The sequence below is a fragment of the Haliaeetus leucocephalus genome, unplaced genomic scaffold (assembly GCF_000737465.1).
Source record: "Haliaeetus leucocephalus isolate CR32 unplaced genomic scaffold, Haliaeetus_leucocephalus-4.0 Scaffold944, whole genome shotgun sequence".
Lineage (NCBI taxonomy): Eukaryota > Metazoa > Chordata > Aves > Accipitriformes > Accipitridae > Haliaeetus > Haliaeetus leucocephalus.
In genome coordinates, this window is record NW_010973380.1 from 979,600 (window position 1) to 995,474 (window position 15,875).

A 15,875-nucleotide genomic window follows, 5' to 3' on the forward strand; every position below is an offset into this window, starting at 1 on the left:
TTTTTTTTTTTTGGTTATAACTCGCAGTCTCTGACCGAAATTGCCAAATTTAAATAAGAGGAAGCGCGAGGGCCTCCATAAAGCAGCATTCCTACAACTCCCGTTTCCAGGGCAGTTGGGAAACGAGGCGCACGCGTCTCCCGACCAGCGATAAAGCTACATCAAACATTGCACAATTCTTCCATAAATATTCACTTGATTTTTTTTTTTTTTCCCCTTTAAAGATGAGGCGGGTTTGGCCATGCTCAAACCTCTCATATTTGCTTTCCAGAGGCATTTGCGTAATCAAGTTATATTGGCACAAGTGTGTGCGCAAACCCGATTTCAAAATCTGGCATTTAAGTATTTGTAAAGATTGATTTTGAGCCTTTGTCGAACCCTACCGTGGGTTACCTGATGAATCCCCAAAAAGCTGCTCAGCTCTCTCGGAGATGGGTTCGGTTTGATCTGCGGGACAGTAAAACCAAACAAAAATCAAGCACGTTTGCGCAGACAGGTTCTTCCTACGCGGAACGCAGGCGCAAACCAAATTCACACACGGATTGTATGTTGGTCTAATAAATACTACAGAAACACTTGCGGTTGTCTGGTGGTGGTGAACTACAACTCCGATGAAAGATCAGTTGCTTTCTGTGATTATTCAGCTCAAGAAAACGGATGTTTCGCTGGAGCCCCTCAGGCCCAACCGATTTTAACCCCCGTGCCTCCTGACGGGCATTTGCGCAGGGGTAGGAGCGCGCAGGGCCCGTGACCCCAAGGAAGGCGCGAAGGGCAGAGCGGCACAGATCGCCGCAGCGGACCCCCGCAGGACCCATCGCCGGCGGCGAGGGGACATCTCTCCAGCCCACCTCTCTCCTGCAGCCTGCCGCCACCGATTCTGGGCCACAGCTGTGCTCTGACCTCGCTGCCGGGGGTCACGGAGCACAGAAGGGGAGCGAGTGCTGCCGCAAGAAGCATTAACGAATCCTTTTTGACACGCTGCCGGAGAGGAGGATGCCTCCCCGAACGGCCAAGGGGTGACACCCCTACCCCCACAGTCCATCTGCTGCACCAAGTGCGAGTGGGGGACCGGTGGCAGCTGGGAAGGAGCGGACCAAATATCCCCCCCCCCCAATACCGTGCCTTAAGTGGAAAAGTAATTCTAAGATGTTCAGGGTTCTTCTGTCTGCTCAAGTCAACCAGGGACAAGCAGGAGTATCGCACCAGGACCGACCCCTGCCATATGCCAGGGATTATCTCCGAGGAACAGATACAGGATAGGCGTACAGAGGTAGCTGGTGTAGAAAGGACCGATCTGCAATGACTATGTCTAATGCAGCATATAAAGCGGTAATTTAACCAGCAGCACCACTACAGTGTTTTAATAACTTGAGCAAAAATTAGGTTTTCTAGACTTGACCCCTGTTGGTCAAAACTATATGTTCTCCAGGCAACCCCGTAGCACTGGTACAGCAGACAATTCATTCCTCTCTACAGCTACAGGGATTTAATGCAGTACCCGAGCCACCCTGACATTCTCCTCCCGGTCAGCAGACCTCTCAGAAAGACACCAACACCGGTCACCCTGCCTTCCCTACTCTTTCCTAAATTATGAACATAATGCGGTCAGCGGTTTTGCAACCAATTTTTGTTTTCTTTAACAGAAAAGGGTGCGCATGCCTTCTACAGCAGGCATTTCTAGAAAGATCGGTTCCATTTCATACATGCTCTGACAAGATCTACAAAAAAAATTAACATGGAGTTGTTTAAATATGTGCATTAGAACTTTGGATTTATGGCCTAACATTTGGAGAAGTTAACAGAAACTAAAGAAAATACACTGGTTATTTGCAAAGGTTTTTGTCACTTTTTCGCTTGTGTCAACAGTGGGATTCATGTAAGAGAATCGGAACCTAGTTCGGCTTAGAGATGTTTATGTCCCATGCAACTCATCTCTTAAGCTAGAGGAGCTGTGCTTGTCTCACAGGCTTAAGAATTCAGAGGTCTGAGCTCGCGTGTAAGGTCTTTCTTGACAAAAAAACCTTTTCTTTAAAAGGCCCTTACTTTCTCAAATGAGGTCATGTTCTAGGAGTCTTTAATGCACTCCCGTTTTGCCTTTAACCTCGAGGCAAACAGAGGACTTAGCAATACGATTTTCTTTTTTGATTTAAACATGGTCTTTCAGTATGACTACACTCACCGCAGCAAGCCAGGATACCATTCTCACGAGCAGCATTTTTGCTTTTGCAGCAAATTTCACATGAGCCAGAAAAAACCCCAACCCCAAACCCAATCAGGGTCTCTATATAACTCATCTGAAAGGATTACTGGAGGTCTGCTACTTCTACTTACCTTCGGCATCTATTCAAAAACACAGTTCCAGGAACACAGGAACTAATGAAGACTGCTTTCCTATGGATTTATGCCTGTGATTAATTGCCTCTGTGTCTAAGGTACAAGCTCTAATTGTAGCTAGTCTTATGCCTGGGAACTTATAAATGTCTCTCCCTTATCTGGATTACTGTGTATCAGTACAGAATGCAGTTTTCTTCTGATCTTTCTTTCACCTCCACGCTTAAAGAAAAGCCACACACAAAAAAACCCACCAAAAATATCCCTCTGAAAATGTAGTGACTGTGAGGTCTGCCAGATTTGGTTGAAATTCATTAGCTATGCTAAAGCTGAATGACAGAATGATCATGTATGCCATCCTTCCACAAGAAAGTGAGAAAGGGTAGTGCCTACTGCACAAAAGCCTGGTTAGTTTTACCACCCGTTTTTGGTGGCAAAGCCTCTGTGAACTACTAACTAATCCCACACTTACTCAAGTTTAAAAAAAGAAAAAAAAAGCAAGCCATGACTCAAGATGATAATTTAAAAAAAAAAAAAAACCAACACATTATTGAATATTTGTCAGAGTACTAAATAAGCCATTATGCTATTTTGTCAAAAGAATCACAATTTACAAGAAAAAGCACTTTCTCCCTATACCTTTCAAACAAAGAAGACACACAAAAGCAAACCATGTTACTGGGCTTCAATTAAAACAAATAACCATTCAACAGTTTTATCTTAAACTTCACTCAGCTCACTGGACAAAAAACCCTCCCAACACCCAGTACTTTCCGTATCTAGCATTTGTCTCAGTAATTATCTCAAACACAGAAAAGTGAATTTGTTTTAAGTACCGTTTTTTTCTCCTCTGAGTATTAAAACTCTTGGTGTGTGGTGGTTTGGTGTTTGTTTTTTTTTAGCAACATACCTGCTCTTCCTTTAGAAGTCCTGTTTTGGAAGCTTGCACAACCCGAGGTTGAAGTTACATTACATTTTCTTGATCTCCAAAACTTGTCTGTAGTCGGCACATGAAAAATACAATGTACTGTTGCTTTGTTGCAGCATTTTACTATTGCAGTATGTACTTGCCACTTCCCACATGCTCCTAGGGGACTTCCAAATACAGCAGACATGTGGATACAATTTCTTTTTAATTCTGTTTTTGCAAGAAGTCATGTAATCACCTGTATCTTCAATTATTCTTCCCTAAAAAGATGACAGTTGAAATTACTGAATGTTTTCCCTGCAATGGAAAGTTGCCTTTAGCTTTATATTTTCCTGTTGACATGTTGGTCCTGCATCAACATTTACCACAATAATTCTTCAGGTCATAAAACACTCATTTGGGGGAAATCTTGGTTAAGCAAAGGAGCAATTGTTTTTAAAAAAAAGCTACTACTACTTATGAAAATCATGTCAGACAATGAAATTTTTTTTTTTAAGACAGTGAAAAATACTAAAAGTCAAGTCACTACAGACATCTGAAGTAAATCTCTTTCCTGACAACTTGAATTATTCAGTGGGATTTCATCTCTTTGCGGAACTTCCTTGAAAATATAGGAAAATTTATCTTAACTGTCAACTTTGCAAGAGACACCAAAAGGAGTTTAGACAATCCTTGCAAAAGCTTACAGTTGAACAAGCCAAATTGACAAAAATACGTATTTTCCTAAGATGTGTATTTCATTTCTTCGGAACTTGGTGGTGTTGTACTTTCAGTATTAATCACATAGTGTGAAATCACACTCATTTAAGAGTTGATGAGCAATCAAAATTTGTCATGATCAGTCACGGGTTTTTTGCATAAGGGACTATACATCCTAGGCCTGAGACATAAACAGACTTTCACTTTGAAAAGAAGTCACTTTTGAAAGCATTTTTGTCTTACCCTAGACATCACCAAATAAATGCATTATTTTTTTCATCCTAGCTTTTGACAGTTTGTTTAGTTATATGGGAGTATGGAGTAAGTTGCAGAACTGTAAAGCAGTCATACACTCAAATCAATATTCTGAGGCACAAGACATCCATAATGGCCTGATAATTACAATATAAAACTATACTATCAGTCAATTTACAACAACGCTTTTTAAAATGCCTCCTAAAGCAGTCCAGGCATACCTGAGACTTCAAAAAAGTCTAAGGACAGCTTTGAAAACAGGTAATTCCTGGTGAGCGTGAAGACTTGCATGTGCATCCCTAACCTGCTCAAGGCTGAAACCCTCACTGCTGCGCCTCTGAGGCAGTCTGGAAAGGTGCTTTTCATCCAAAGAAATGATTCCCTCTTCGTTTACCAAATTCTTCCTTCAGGCAAATATGGCTATGTTCGCAGAGACAGGCAACATCTTTTGCTAGATAAACTCACAGCGCTGCAGAAGAGAGAGGGGATTAAAAAAACCCAAACAGCAAACAAACAGGGAAGCGATAAGCAGACAAGCTTTTGTGTGCACAAGCCATTGTTAATGCAACCTGGATCCTCACACTTCTTGCCTTTGCTGAATGCCCAAGCTTCAGAAGCTCCATGCGATCTGGATTTTCTGGCAAGGGAGGAGAAATAAAACCACAGGCACAGAGGCAGAAGGGAACAGATATGGACAGATATTCAAGGTTACCTGAGAAGAAAGCAGACCTGATGTTAGCTGTTTGCTTGAAAGTACTTTCTTTTGTGCAAGTCTACAGCTGAGTTATGTCATTCAGACCAACAGCCTTGTTTGAGACACAGCATTGACTGCTGTGCAAGCTTCATGACTCTTTTCCCTAGGAGCACATAAAAGAAAAAAGGGTGCTGGAAGTGGTAGCAAAATCTGACAGAAGCCTTTCCTAATTTAACAGAGTTAAATTATTTCCCATTTATATGTAGAAATTAAGAAAACCACCATCAGCAAGTATCTCTTGCTATTTGTAGTAACAGTTCACAAAACATGTAATTTAAAATTCACTGTTTTAAAGGCACCCTATCATTTCTGATGTCTCTCAGTATCTTAGAGGAATACATAGAGGGGAAAAATACTGTATTAACCTTTAAGTGATGCATATTTAACTAAGATGTTTTTGGACTAGCAAAGAAATGACAATGCAAGTTAAAAAATAAAGCTCTTGTCCTGGTTTCAGCTGGAATAGTTAATTTTCTTCCTAGTAGCTAGTATAGTGCTGTGTTTTGGATTTAAGATGAGAATAATGTTGGTAACACACTGAGGTTTTAATTGTTGCTAAGCAGTGTTTATACTAAGCAAAGGACTTTTCAGCTTCTCACACTGCCCTGCCAGCAGAGGCTGGGAGTGCACAAGGAGTTGGGAGGGGACACAGCCAGGACAGCTGACCCAAACGATCCAAAGGGGTATTCCATACCATATTACATCACGCCCAGTACATAAACTGGGGGAAGTTGGCCAAGGGGGCACCAGGGCTCAGGGATTGACTGGGCATCAGTCAGTGGGTGGGAAGCAATTGTATTGTGCATCACTTGTTTTGTATATTCTATTATTGTTATTATTTTCCCTTCCTTTTCCATCCTATTAAACTGTCTTTAACTCAACCTATGAGTTTTACTCCCCTCCCCCAGATTCTCTCCCCTATCCCACTGCAGGGAGGGAGTAAGCAAGCAGCTGCATGGGGCTTAGTTGCTGGCTGGGGTTAAACCACAACAGTTCCTTTTTTAAAAAAAAACAAAACAGGAGAAGTGAAGCTACCCAGCATGAGCAGCTGAATTTGACTGAGACACACCAATAAAGCAGTAGGGAGACAAGCCGATTTTGCACTGACTGGTCCTTGCAAAGTCAGACCAGTTCTAGGCACACATCAGTTTGGTGCAGTGACTGTGCAAGTTTCAGCAATACAAATTCTTATACCTGCTGAAGACCTGAGCCAAGATACCAGGCATGTAAAAGCACATAAGATTTGGCATAAGTTTTAAGAACATAATAAAACAGGATATGTTTTTCTATTTAAATGCTTAACTACATAAATGCATACTTACCTAATACCTTTCCCGTTAAGCCAAGTAGTCTCTACAAATTGCTCTAACTAGGCATAGCTTCCTCAGTAAAGGAATGCACCCAGCTAGATGGTTTGTACACAGAGATACAGATACATATACACACACATGCATTTGACACATTCGGTTTAAGAGTTATGAACATATTATACTAATTCCTACCTGTAACATGGAGACTGATGCCCACTAAGGAGGCAGGGGGAGAGCCTCTTTTTAAATACATTAGCATGCAATTGCTCATTCAATGAAAATGGAGATTAAGGGGAAGCAGAGGGGAACACCCACAGTTGTTCAGACCTGTGGGTTTTCAACCACAGTTCAGAGGAGTTTTGGAGAACTTTCCCAGAGGGACAGAAGATTTTTCGTTATTCAACTCAATGTTAATGTTCCCTTTATAAAACTTTGAAACTGCCTGGCTTTCTGCTTTACCCTAAGGCATCTGCTGTCTGATTCAGTGGACCTATTCACACACAGAAAAGCATAAAGAAAAATTTCCTGTGGATTTAGAATTTTGAAGCAATCTCTGATACTACAACAAACAGTGACAAGTAAAACAGATTGTTGTTTCACTGTGAGATATGACAGTTCACATCAACATCCATATCCTCCTGAAGCAGGATGTACGACTGCAAAACCTTTCCATTATATCTCTATTAAGACATGTAGTATTGGCATGCTTCTTTGGTCCAGCTATATCATATGGACTGAATTTGCCAAGTGTCTATATGCTATTTCATCCTAATAAGAAGTTATTAATCAAGCTTTAATTGAGGAAGCAATGTTTAACTACTACAGCAACTACATGTTATCTCATGCCAAGTTTAGTACAAGAAAGATTTTCAAATTCACTAAAGACTCACACCGACTGCATGGTTTCATGCAACTGAGCTAATATGCATTCAACTATCAAGTTTGAAAAATTTAGCAAAGTGGTACCATTTCTCCCCAAACCAGATGCTTCTAAAGCACTGGTTGAAACCATAAGCTCGGTGATCTCCTTTTGTGAAGGTGACACTGGAGTGCCCTTAACACCCCCCTGCCCCCACCCTCCCCTTTTTAGGGGTTTGAGAATCTGAAAAGGATAGTGTGTAGTAGGTGACGTCACTTGTGGGAAGGCAGAGTCTGTCAGATGCAGAAAGGTATTCTCTTCATGTTCAGCAACTTGCTTGGTTCAGGTCTACAGAAAATGAGTTACTGGTGGATGTCTTCCCCTGGCACAACCAATGCTAACACATTCCAGAAACCAATCAATCTTTTCCCCCTCCTCCACCTCCCTGCTAGTTCAGGCCTCTTTCCCAGTACCAGCTTGTGAAGGTAAATATTTGTCATTTTATAACAAAATCATACACTGTACTTGATCTATCCCTTTCCCCTGAAAAAGTCTCATAAGAATAAGCTTAATTATATACACTCTAAACCAAATGTGGCTACTTGAAGAAAAAACACCATCCCATGTTGTATTATCTTTTGTTATTAAAAAAAGCCAAGAGGAAACCCTTGGTAAGAGTGGAGCATATTAATTATGACAAGACATCATGACATACCAGTTGAGATTTAAAGGCCGCTAATAACACTTTTTGTAGTAATTAGTGCAAGATAGTTATCCCACATAAACAAGTATTTGATGGTAGACTTCAGTGATAAAACAATTCACTTGATGACATTTACATATAAATACACATAAATAAAAACCTATGCAATTTAGGTTTGTAGTTAACAAAAAGCATGGTCTGAAATGAATTAAATGTAACTGTATCTAGCTGGATCAAAGCTCTTCCTCTAATGATACTCAAGTATATGGGGTATGAAAAGCATAATTTTACAATTCTCAATTTAGTAAAGCACTACTCTATAAAACAGAATCATGAAAACAGCTCTTACATTTTAATGTAAAGTATAAAATCGTATATTTACATTTACATACACTTTACTGAACTACATTGGGTAGCTCACGGTAAAAAAAAAACATCCCTTTTTGAAAATCGTTCAAAAAATACATCAACTGCAGATATGATCAAAAGTTACTAAGTTAGCAGCTGACATAACATCTGTAGTAAAAATATATTTTAGGAAAATACCTGGAAAAATCTAAACACCAATAAACACTTTAAAAACTATTTTTGAAGTAAAAATTGTAGCAAAAACCAGAACACACTAGCTAGGATAACAGGAACTATTGCATACTGCTCTTTAAGAGCCATGTAGCGACTTAGAACAGAAGCAGCAGGAGTTCTGTGATGTAACAAAGTAGAAACCGGAGGAAAATAGGAAACCAGTTATCTAACTTCTCTCTATGTTTATTACCATTTTTACTGGGAGAAGTATAAGAAAAAGATGAGAGAATCCCTCTCACTGAGCACATCCTCCATCAAAGGCTAAAACAAATTGGTAAAAGGAACCCAATTTCAAGAGCCTTGGACCCAAAAACTTAAAAACATTTACCGTATGTACTTACAGTTCAATGGACAATAAATCAGATTATTACACTACAAGTTGCAGGTTAACTTTAAGAGTTAACACTCCTTTGCAATATGAAGTGCTTTTTAATATATATCTATATAATATATAGATATTTGTAAAATACACGTGCAGATTTGATAGAACAAACTGTGGAAATAACTTTCTCGAGTCTTTTCTTCCCATTAACAGATCTTTATCTCCTACACAAGGAGTTTCAGGATTCAACAAGGATTTCCACAATATGATCAAGCTCATTAAGATCAGATTTACAATTAGAGTTAGAAGCTGTAGCTGTGGGAGAAGAAAACGTTTCAAGCCCATCACAGTGTCCCATTTTTGAGTTGCTCATCATGCCTGTTAACATAGTATCAAGATCATAGTAAGAATTGTCAACTTCTGAAAACAGATCTTCAACAGAATTAGGACTTTTATTCTCCAGTGTCTCAAATATTTGATCTAATGATTTTTGAAAGTTTCCTTTATTTTCTTGTGGATTCTCCATTTCCCACACATTGCTCTGCAGGTTTCTCGGAACTTGCACTGAAGAGGCTGTTGACATAGTTTCTGAACTATCTTGTGCCTGGTCACCCTCAAAGTCTTTATTAAAAGTAGTATAGCCTGGAACATGCTTTCCCTCAGCTTGTTCCCTAGATGAACGACAGAGGATATCTGTTGAAACAAGACGATCCAGGGATGCCTGCCCTGTACTCTGTGTATTTATCATCTGCCAAGTCCCATCTTGAGTCATTTCCTCTTGGATCTGCCGTACCGTGTTGGCTATAAGTACCGAACGACAAAGGTTAGGTTCAACCAGCATGTGACACAGCTGAAGTTTAACCAAGGACATATCTAAAAGTGACTGCCGCTGAAGATTATATGAAGGAATAGCCTTAATACCAGCCAGAGTTCCTTCAATATCTTCTTCACCATCAAAACATTTTCTCTTTAATCCTCGCACAAACATTGTGTCCTGTTAAAAAAAAAAAAAAAATCTTGTACAATGTAAACAGCTCGAGAGAGTTGAAAAGAAAGACTAAAAAACAAACCAGAAAACTTTAAACAGCAAATTCTTTTAAGATAGAAACATCAGAATTGTCATACCAGGTTATAGAATGGCCAGTGTGGTACAACAGGGGTCAGGAACATGTGGACTGGGTCCCAAAGACGGCACTCGGGAACCAGGGGTGAGCAGGTCCACAAGTCATGGCATCGGAGAGAGGCAGGGGCTTCCAGCTCCTGGCTCCCATTAAGCTCCACACTGGATGGAAGTCGGGAGCCGCTGCTTCGCACAGAAGCAAACATCCCAATGGCTGTATTTCACCTACTGGAGAGGCAGTTTCTCCTCGCTCCTCCCAAGTTTCTACTGGCATGCTTAACCTCTAATTTTGGAAATAAAAATACAACCTGGCACACCATCTTTAAAAGTTTTGACCCCTCCAGAACATCAACATGCCTAACACAGTAACATGAAAAAAATACCATGGGCAGCATACTTGAAAAAGTTAGCTTATTTTGTCTACAGCGCAAGTCAGATTTACATTTGTTCCATATAACTTGAGACATTCAACTGAGGTGCCTAAAGCAGTCCTTCTGGTTCCCTCACTCAGGTGAGTAAATGAACTGTGTAATTCCAATATGAATTGTGCAAGTCCAATAAGGATAGGCACAGTCATCCTCTGTACGGGCTTCTGTACTTCTTTCCCAGTTGACTGTAAGAAAGCAAAATTCCCATATTCCTAGTTTAGGTTCTCCAGCTAAAAATAAGTGGGGAGCATCCAGGCTTCTCATTATTTACATCTAAAAATCACTCACTGAATTTTCCAAGGTATGACTTTCAAGCACTAGCCTCCAGATCTTCTTCTGAATTGCACTAATTTTGACAACAGTGCCCCATGTAAATATTGCAGCTGATCTCTTGAAATACAAAGTAACTTTTTTCTTTTTTTAAATGTAATAGATGTCACTTCATCTTATAAAAATTAGGCTGCAGATGAAAGCTGGTACCTGATCTTTACATTCATGCACCTTTGTTATACCCAATATTTGGGTATTTTTTTTAATGTAGTGACCCAAACAAGACAAAGTTTTTCAACTAAAAGGTGATAAACCCAAAAAACTATTGCAGTGTCTTTCTATATCATTTTCCATTTTCCTTGGTAAGACCTAACCTCTGCCTTGCTTTTCTGGTTGCTACGGTAAGTTCCACATATTTTCAGGGAGCGCTCTCTCAGCTTTTTCAGAGTCACTAAAAATCCACCAAAGTGCAACAACACTGTTCCTTTTGAAATACACTACATACTTATCTACTCTGAAAACCTGGGGATAGCGCAGCAGGCAGATAAACATTTGGTCTGACTCTGTACAATACTTCTTACATTGCTGTATATATCCATGAAATAACCTTTTTTTGTATTCACCAACTCTTAAAGATTTCTTTCCACTGAAGGTACAAAACTCTTTAGAAATCATAATACACAGAGACTACAATATAGAATATATGAACTTGGTCTTATGGTCATTTTTCATAGACTTCTTCAAAGCTATCCAAGGATTACCAATATATTAAATGCTTTGGAAGTTTCTTTTAAAAGTTTCTCCTGTAACCTAACATATTTGCATTATTCCCATTAAATACAACCCAAGTTTTTGCTTGACAGTGCCCTTCCTGGATTTTTAGGTATTCCTGCAAACTTCCTATCAGAGGATATCCCATTTAATTTTTCCTACAAAGTTGTATGTACAGTGATTCCTAAACACACACACACCATGTGAAACTTGACCCCTAGAAATATCTTTTGGGTCTACTAATCAACCATGTATGACCATGTCATCAAACATTAAACACTCTGTGCAGAGTTTGAAGCTTCTTTTATTTCAACTTATATTCTTGTGAAGAATAATTAAAACTTCAATTGAACGTTAACCTGGTTTTCATACATCTACTATTTGGCATTTAAATGCCTTCTAAGGCACATCAACAGAAGAACAGGACACAGCAGAAAACTTGAAAACATACACTTGGGTGTGTAGCAGCAGAGGAAAAAACGTTTACGGATTCTTAAAGGTAAACCTTTCACAGCATTCACTGGATTTTTTTTCCGTAACACTTACTTCCAATTAGTATCTTACATCATAAAAACAGTTCTTTGTCACTCTGTTCCTGAGACTGCACAAAATAATAGATTACAGTTTCATTTAAGAAGCAAAAAATTACATACCAGTAATTGTGTTTGATGCAGTCCTTCCTCTTCTCCCATGCTACTGAGCAAGAGTCCATACAGTAAAAGTTAGAGCACCACCTACCAAGCACCGGGAAGGAAGATGTCAGGCAAGTACAGGAGATGCAGAACAAAATAGTTTCCCATTTCAGAAACTTATACATCTCTGTTTTCAATTGTTTCAGTATCGCTAGCCTCACAACATTCCTACAAACTTGAATAGTACTATTAAACCCAATTTACAGCTAGAGCACAAAGGTGATTCGCCCGATAATACACCCAAAATCTGCAGCAGGAGAAGGAAACTGCCAGTTTTAAGTCCAAGTCCTAGGCTCTTACCCTGACCTTTGGACCAGCCGCTCCCTTATCCCTATGCCTTTGCCATTTGAAGAGCAAACAAAATCTTTAGCGATCATCTGAAAAATTTAAATGCACACAAAAGCATACTGAAGGGAAGTCTTCGTTACTTTTATCACAAAACTATACAGTTTTCACCTTTGTTGTACAAAACCATGTATTGCTGTAGCATTTAGAGAAAAAGAGCAAGCACACACAAATACAAAACTGAAACATAGCAAAACCAGGGAGGATTTTCCTTTACCAGCACAGAAACTATGACTAAGATTTACTTTGCAAGATGACAATAATGAAAGTAATGACAGTAATTAAATTGTTTTAACTATAAAAGCTGAGTTTTTAAAACACATTTAAGGCAAAATAAGATTTGATATACTAAATACAACTACCAAACACATGCAACAATTCCTTTAATTACTGAAACCTAAAAGAATCCTCTGTTTCAACAGGCTACAAAAACTTATACGATAAAATATGAAAACAATTCAGATACTTTTCTAGACATGTCTGTACAATACAAGATAGTTCAGTGTCTGCAACTGAAGTACATACCTAGAAAAGAAACAAGTAAAAAGGATGCATATGGACATCTATTTTTATTTTCTATTGTGGCTGGTAATAAAAAATACTTGAAGAGCACTTGGTCTCAAAATTGGGAAGGAAGGAGATGGTCAACAAAGGACTTGGAGGGGCAGCAAACACATTTTTCTCAAGAAACTGCATACTTGTTAAAATACCACAACAAAAACCCCACCTTAAACACTCTCAAGCCAAAATCTTTTGACTCAATCTCAAAATATTCAGACTAAAATGCTGTTATGTCATGGAAACGGTATTTCAACCAACTCATAGTCTCATTCTCTTATATAGACTGAGCTCACAGCAACATTCAAGACAGAGTCATGAAGCATATGAACTACAACTCCAGTGAGACACCATAGCGTCAAGTCAAAAAAGTATTTCTTATTTCTGTCAAACACCTTACGATGCTGTAAAAGTTCAGAAGTTTTTGCTCCCTGGGTATACTTTCAAAACACTCTATAAATGAAGGGCAATCTCTCTGACAGCCTGTATACAGTAACTATTTGAATCCCCGAACTCCCAATAGGTACACTTATAGTTTTAGGGTAGGTGACAAGGGCATAAACTTTGTTTAAAGAAAAACCCACCCAAACAAAAACCCACAAAACCCCCACAACTACAGATAAAGATGATGCAGTCACGAGAACAATAAATGAAAATATTTTCTGGTGCTGTTTTGGATATCTGACAATTTTAGAGGAAGAGGCTTTGACCTTTTGCCTCCCAAAATAGCAGACTGATAGAGGAGGGGACTGGTGACGGGAACACATGAGTTCTTGGCAAAAGAGCCATTATCACATCCACAAACGAAAAGACATAGGGGATGTTGGCAGACCAGTCCAGTCTATTAGCATACTAAAGAAGGAAACAGTTTGTCCATGCAATGTAAAAATGCGTAAGACCTGCTGCATGTGATTCCAGGTTCTTCTGTAGAGCAATAAACAAACCATGTGGACCTCTGTTAGCATAAACTTAAAGAATATACCCATCACAGCACTTATTTCTATTAGGTAGCATACGAGCATGCCTCAGAACCTAAGTTCTCAGTAAAAAAAAAAAAAATTAAAAAAAAATATTAACTTCATAGCCATTATCAGGTGCAATTAAAACCTTGCAAATAAAAAACCTTCCCCAGACTTCCCTGCACTATCTCCAACAAGGACTCATCTCAAGAAAGTACCAAGTTTAAAACCTAATTGATTAAAATATATTTCTCTATTGATTTACATACTAACATACTCAAAATGGTATTAGCCATTGTGTAAAACCTCTTGGTTCAGGAGAGCAAGATTGCTGCTGCTTTGGAGTCAAAGTGTTCAAAATTCTCTGATAATTTCAAGCAGCATCTGTCTCTGTCCAAGAGGCAATGTCTAGACTAGCTGTATCACCTCCCTTCTTCCACTATCAAGAGTCTCAAGAGCCCAAACTTAGTGTGTTAAACTTAAGCACTGTTTGAAATAGCTGTACAAAAAGAGCTGTCAAGGAGACAACAGCTATCTGTAGCATAATACAGTATGAAAAAAGGAGTTTCTGTGGGTTTTGGTGGGGGTTTTGTTTTGTTTTTTGTTTTTTTTTTTTTTAACAGTAGCACAGGGAGCACAGTATTATGTAATTCATTAAAAGTTTTGCTTTTGGGATTGACAAATGCCCAGTCTGCTTTACAAACAAGGATCAAATTTCAAGCACCAATTCTTATTACAGCATCAACTTAAACATTCCAGATTAACACTCAATTCAGATTCATGTAGAAATATGCTGCCAAAGATATACTTAAGTACTTAAGGGGAAAAGTCGCTTCCTAAGAGTTGGGGTAATAGAGAAGATAGAAAATTTTAGCACTGTTCACCTTTACGAGAAAGCAGACAAGAACTACCTAGGCAAGTGCTGGAGGTTCACTTAAGCAAGATGCTTTTTCTTTTTGTACAGACATAAGTATAGTGACGATGGTTAGCATGGGAAGGTTAGAAGGTATTGTATCTCCCCTCTACCACTCTAATCATCTCCATGATCTAATTAATCTTCATCACAAAGATGATGAGAGGGCTGGAGCACCTCCCCTATGAGGACAGGCTGAGAGAGTTGGGGTTGTTCAGCCTGGAGAAGAGAAGGCTCCGGGGAGACCTTATAGCAGCCTTCCAGTACCTGAAGGGAGCCTACAGGAAAGCCGGAGAGGGACTTTTTACAAGGGCATGTAGCGATAGAACAAAAGGTAACAGTTTTAAACTGAAAGAGGGTAGATTTAGATTAGAAGTAAGGAAGAAATTCTTTACTGTGAGGGTGTTGAGGCACAGGAACAGGTTGCCCAGAGAAGTTGTGGATGCCCCATCCCTCGAGTGTTCAAGGCCAGGTTGGATGGGGCTTTGAGCAACGTGGTCTAGTGGAAGGTGTCCCTGCCCATGGCGGGGGGTGGGAACTAGGTGATCTTTAAGGTGCCTTCCAACCCAAACCATCCTACGATTCCATAATCCCCCCCACTGCAAAACTGTCCTTTATAACAACTGTGGTAAGAAATCAAAGCTATGTGTAAGGGTGAAAAGAAGATGGAAAGCCAGGTACTCCTCTTCAGGCATGCATATGTGCGTGTATGGTGGTGTTGAGTTACGAGGTGGGCTGCAGACACAGCAGAGGGCTGGTAGGGCCAGAAACATCCCTATTCGGACTGGGACAAAGGCACCTATAAAGCACCGGGGTCTGGTCCACCCCCGGGCGTAGGGGGCTAGCAAGCACCTCTCCAGGACACGAGGGCTTCGGGAAAGGGCACTAGCTCCCGAGGAAAGGTGGGCTGGGAAGCCGGGGCAGCCGCACGCCCAGGGCAGGGGCGACGGCAGGCGGTGCGAGGAGCAGAAAGCTCGTGGAAACGCAGACGACGGAGGCCCGTGGCCGGGGCGGCTGAGGCCGGGGGGCGGCCCGCCAGAACCGGCGGGGAGAGGCGTGCCCGGCGGGCGCGGCCG

General features: G+C 40.1%; 2 protein-coding genes across 4 annotated transcripts in view; both read right to left on the minus strand.

The window, feature by feature from the left end:
- LOC104842049 (SERTA domain-containing protein 2-like) overlaps positions 1-3,282 on the minus strand; it is an 18,295-nt gene extending 15,013 nt beyond the window's left edge. The window contains exon 1 of one of the 2 annotated variants that reach the window (XM_010584124.1): positions 3,242-3,282. The gene's annotated coding sequence lies outside the window, so the exon portion shown is untranslated. The remainder of the gene's footprint in view (positions 1-3,241) is intronic. The other variant, XM_010584125.1, reaches the window with a different exon arrangement.
- Positions 3,283-7,762: 4,480 nt separating this feature from the next.
- CDCA4 (cell division cycle associated 4) overlaps positions 7,763-15,875 on the minus strand; it is an 8,491-nt gene continuing 378 nt past the window's right edge. Inside the window, exons 1-3 of one of the 2 annotated variants that reach the window (XM_010584127.1) lie at positions 11,986-12,063; positions 9,869-10,146; positions 7,763-9,737 (exon numbers count right to left, since the gene is read on the minus strand). In XM_010584127.1, the coding sequence (XP_010582429.1) occupies positions 8,982-9,737; positions 9,869-10,069 (957 nt within the window). In that variant the 5' untranslated portion in view covers positions 10,070-10,146; positions 11,986-12,063 and the 3' untranslated portion in view covers positions 7,763-8,981. Of the gene's footprint in view, positions 9,738-9,868; positions 10,147-11,985; positions 12,067-15,875 lie in introns of those variants that run through there. The other variant, XM_010584128.1, reaches the window with a different exon arrangement.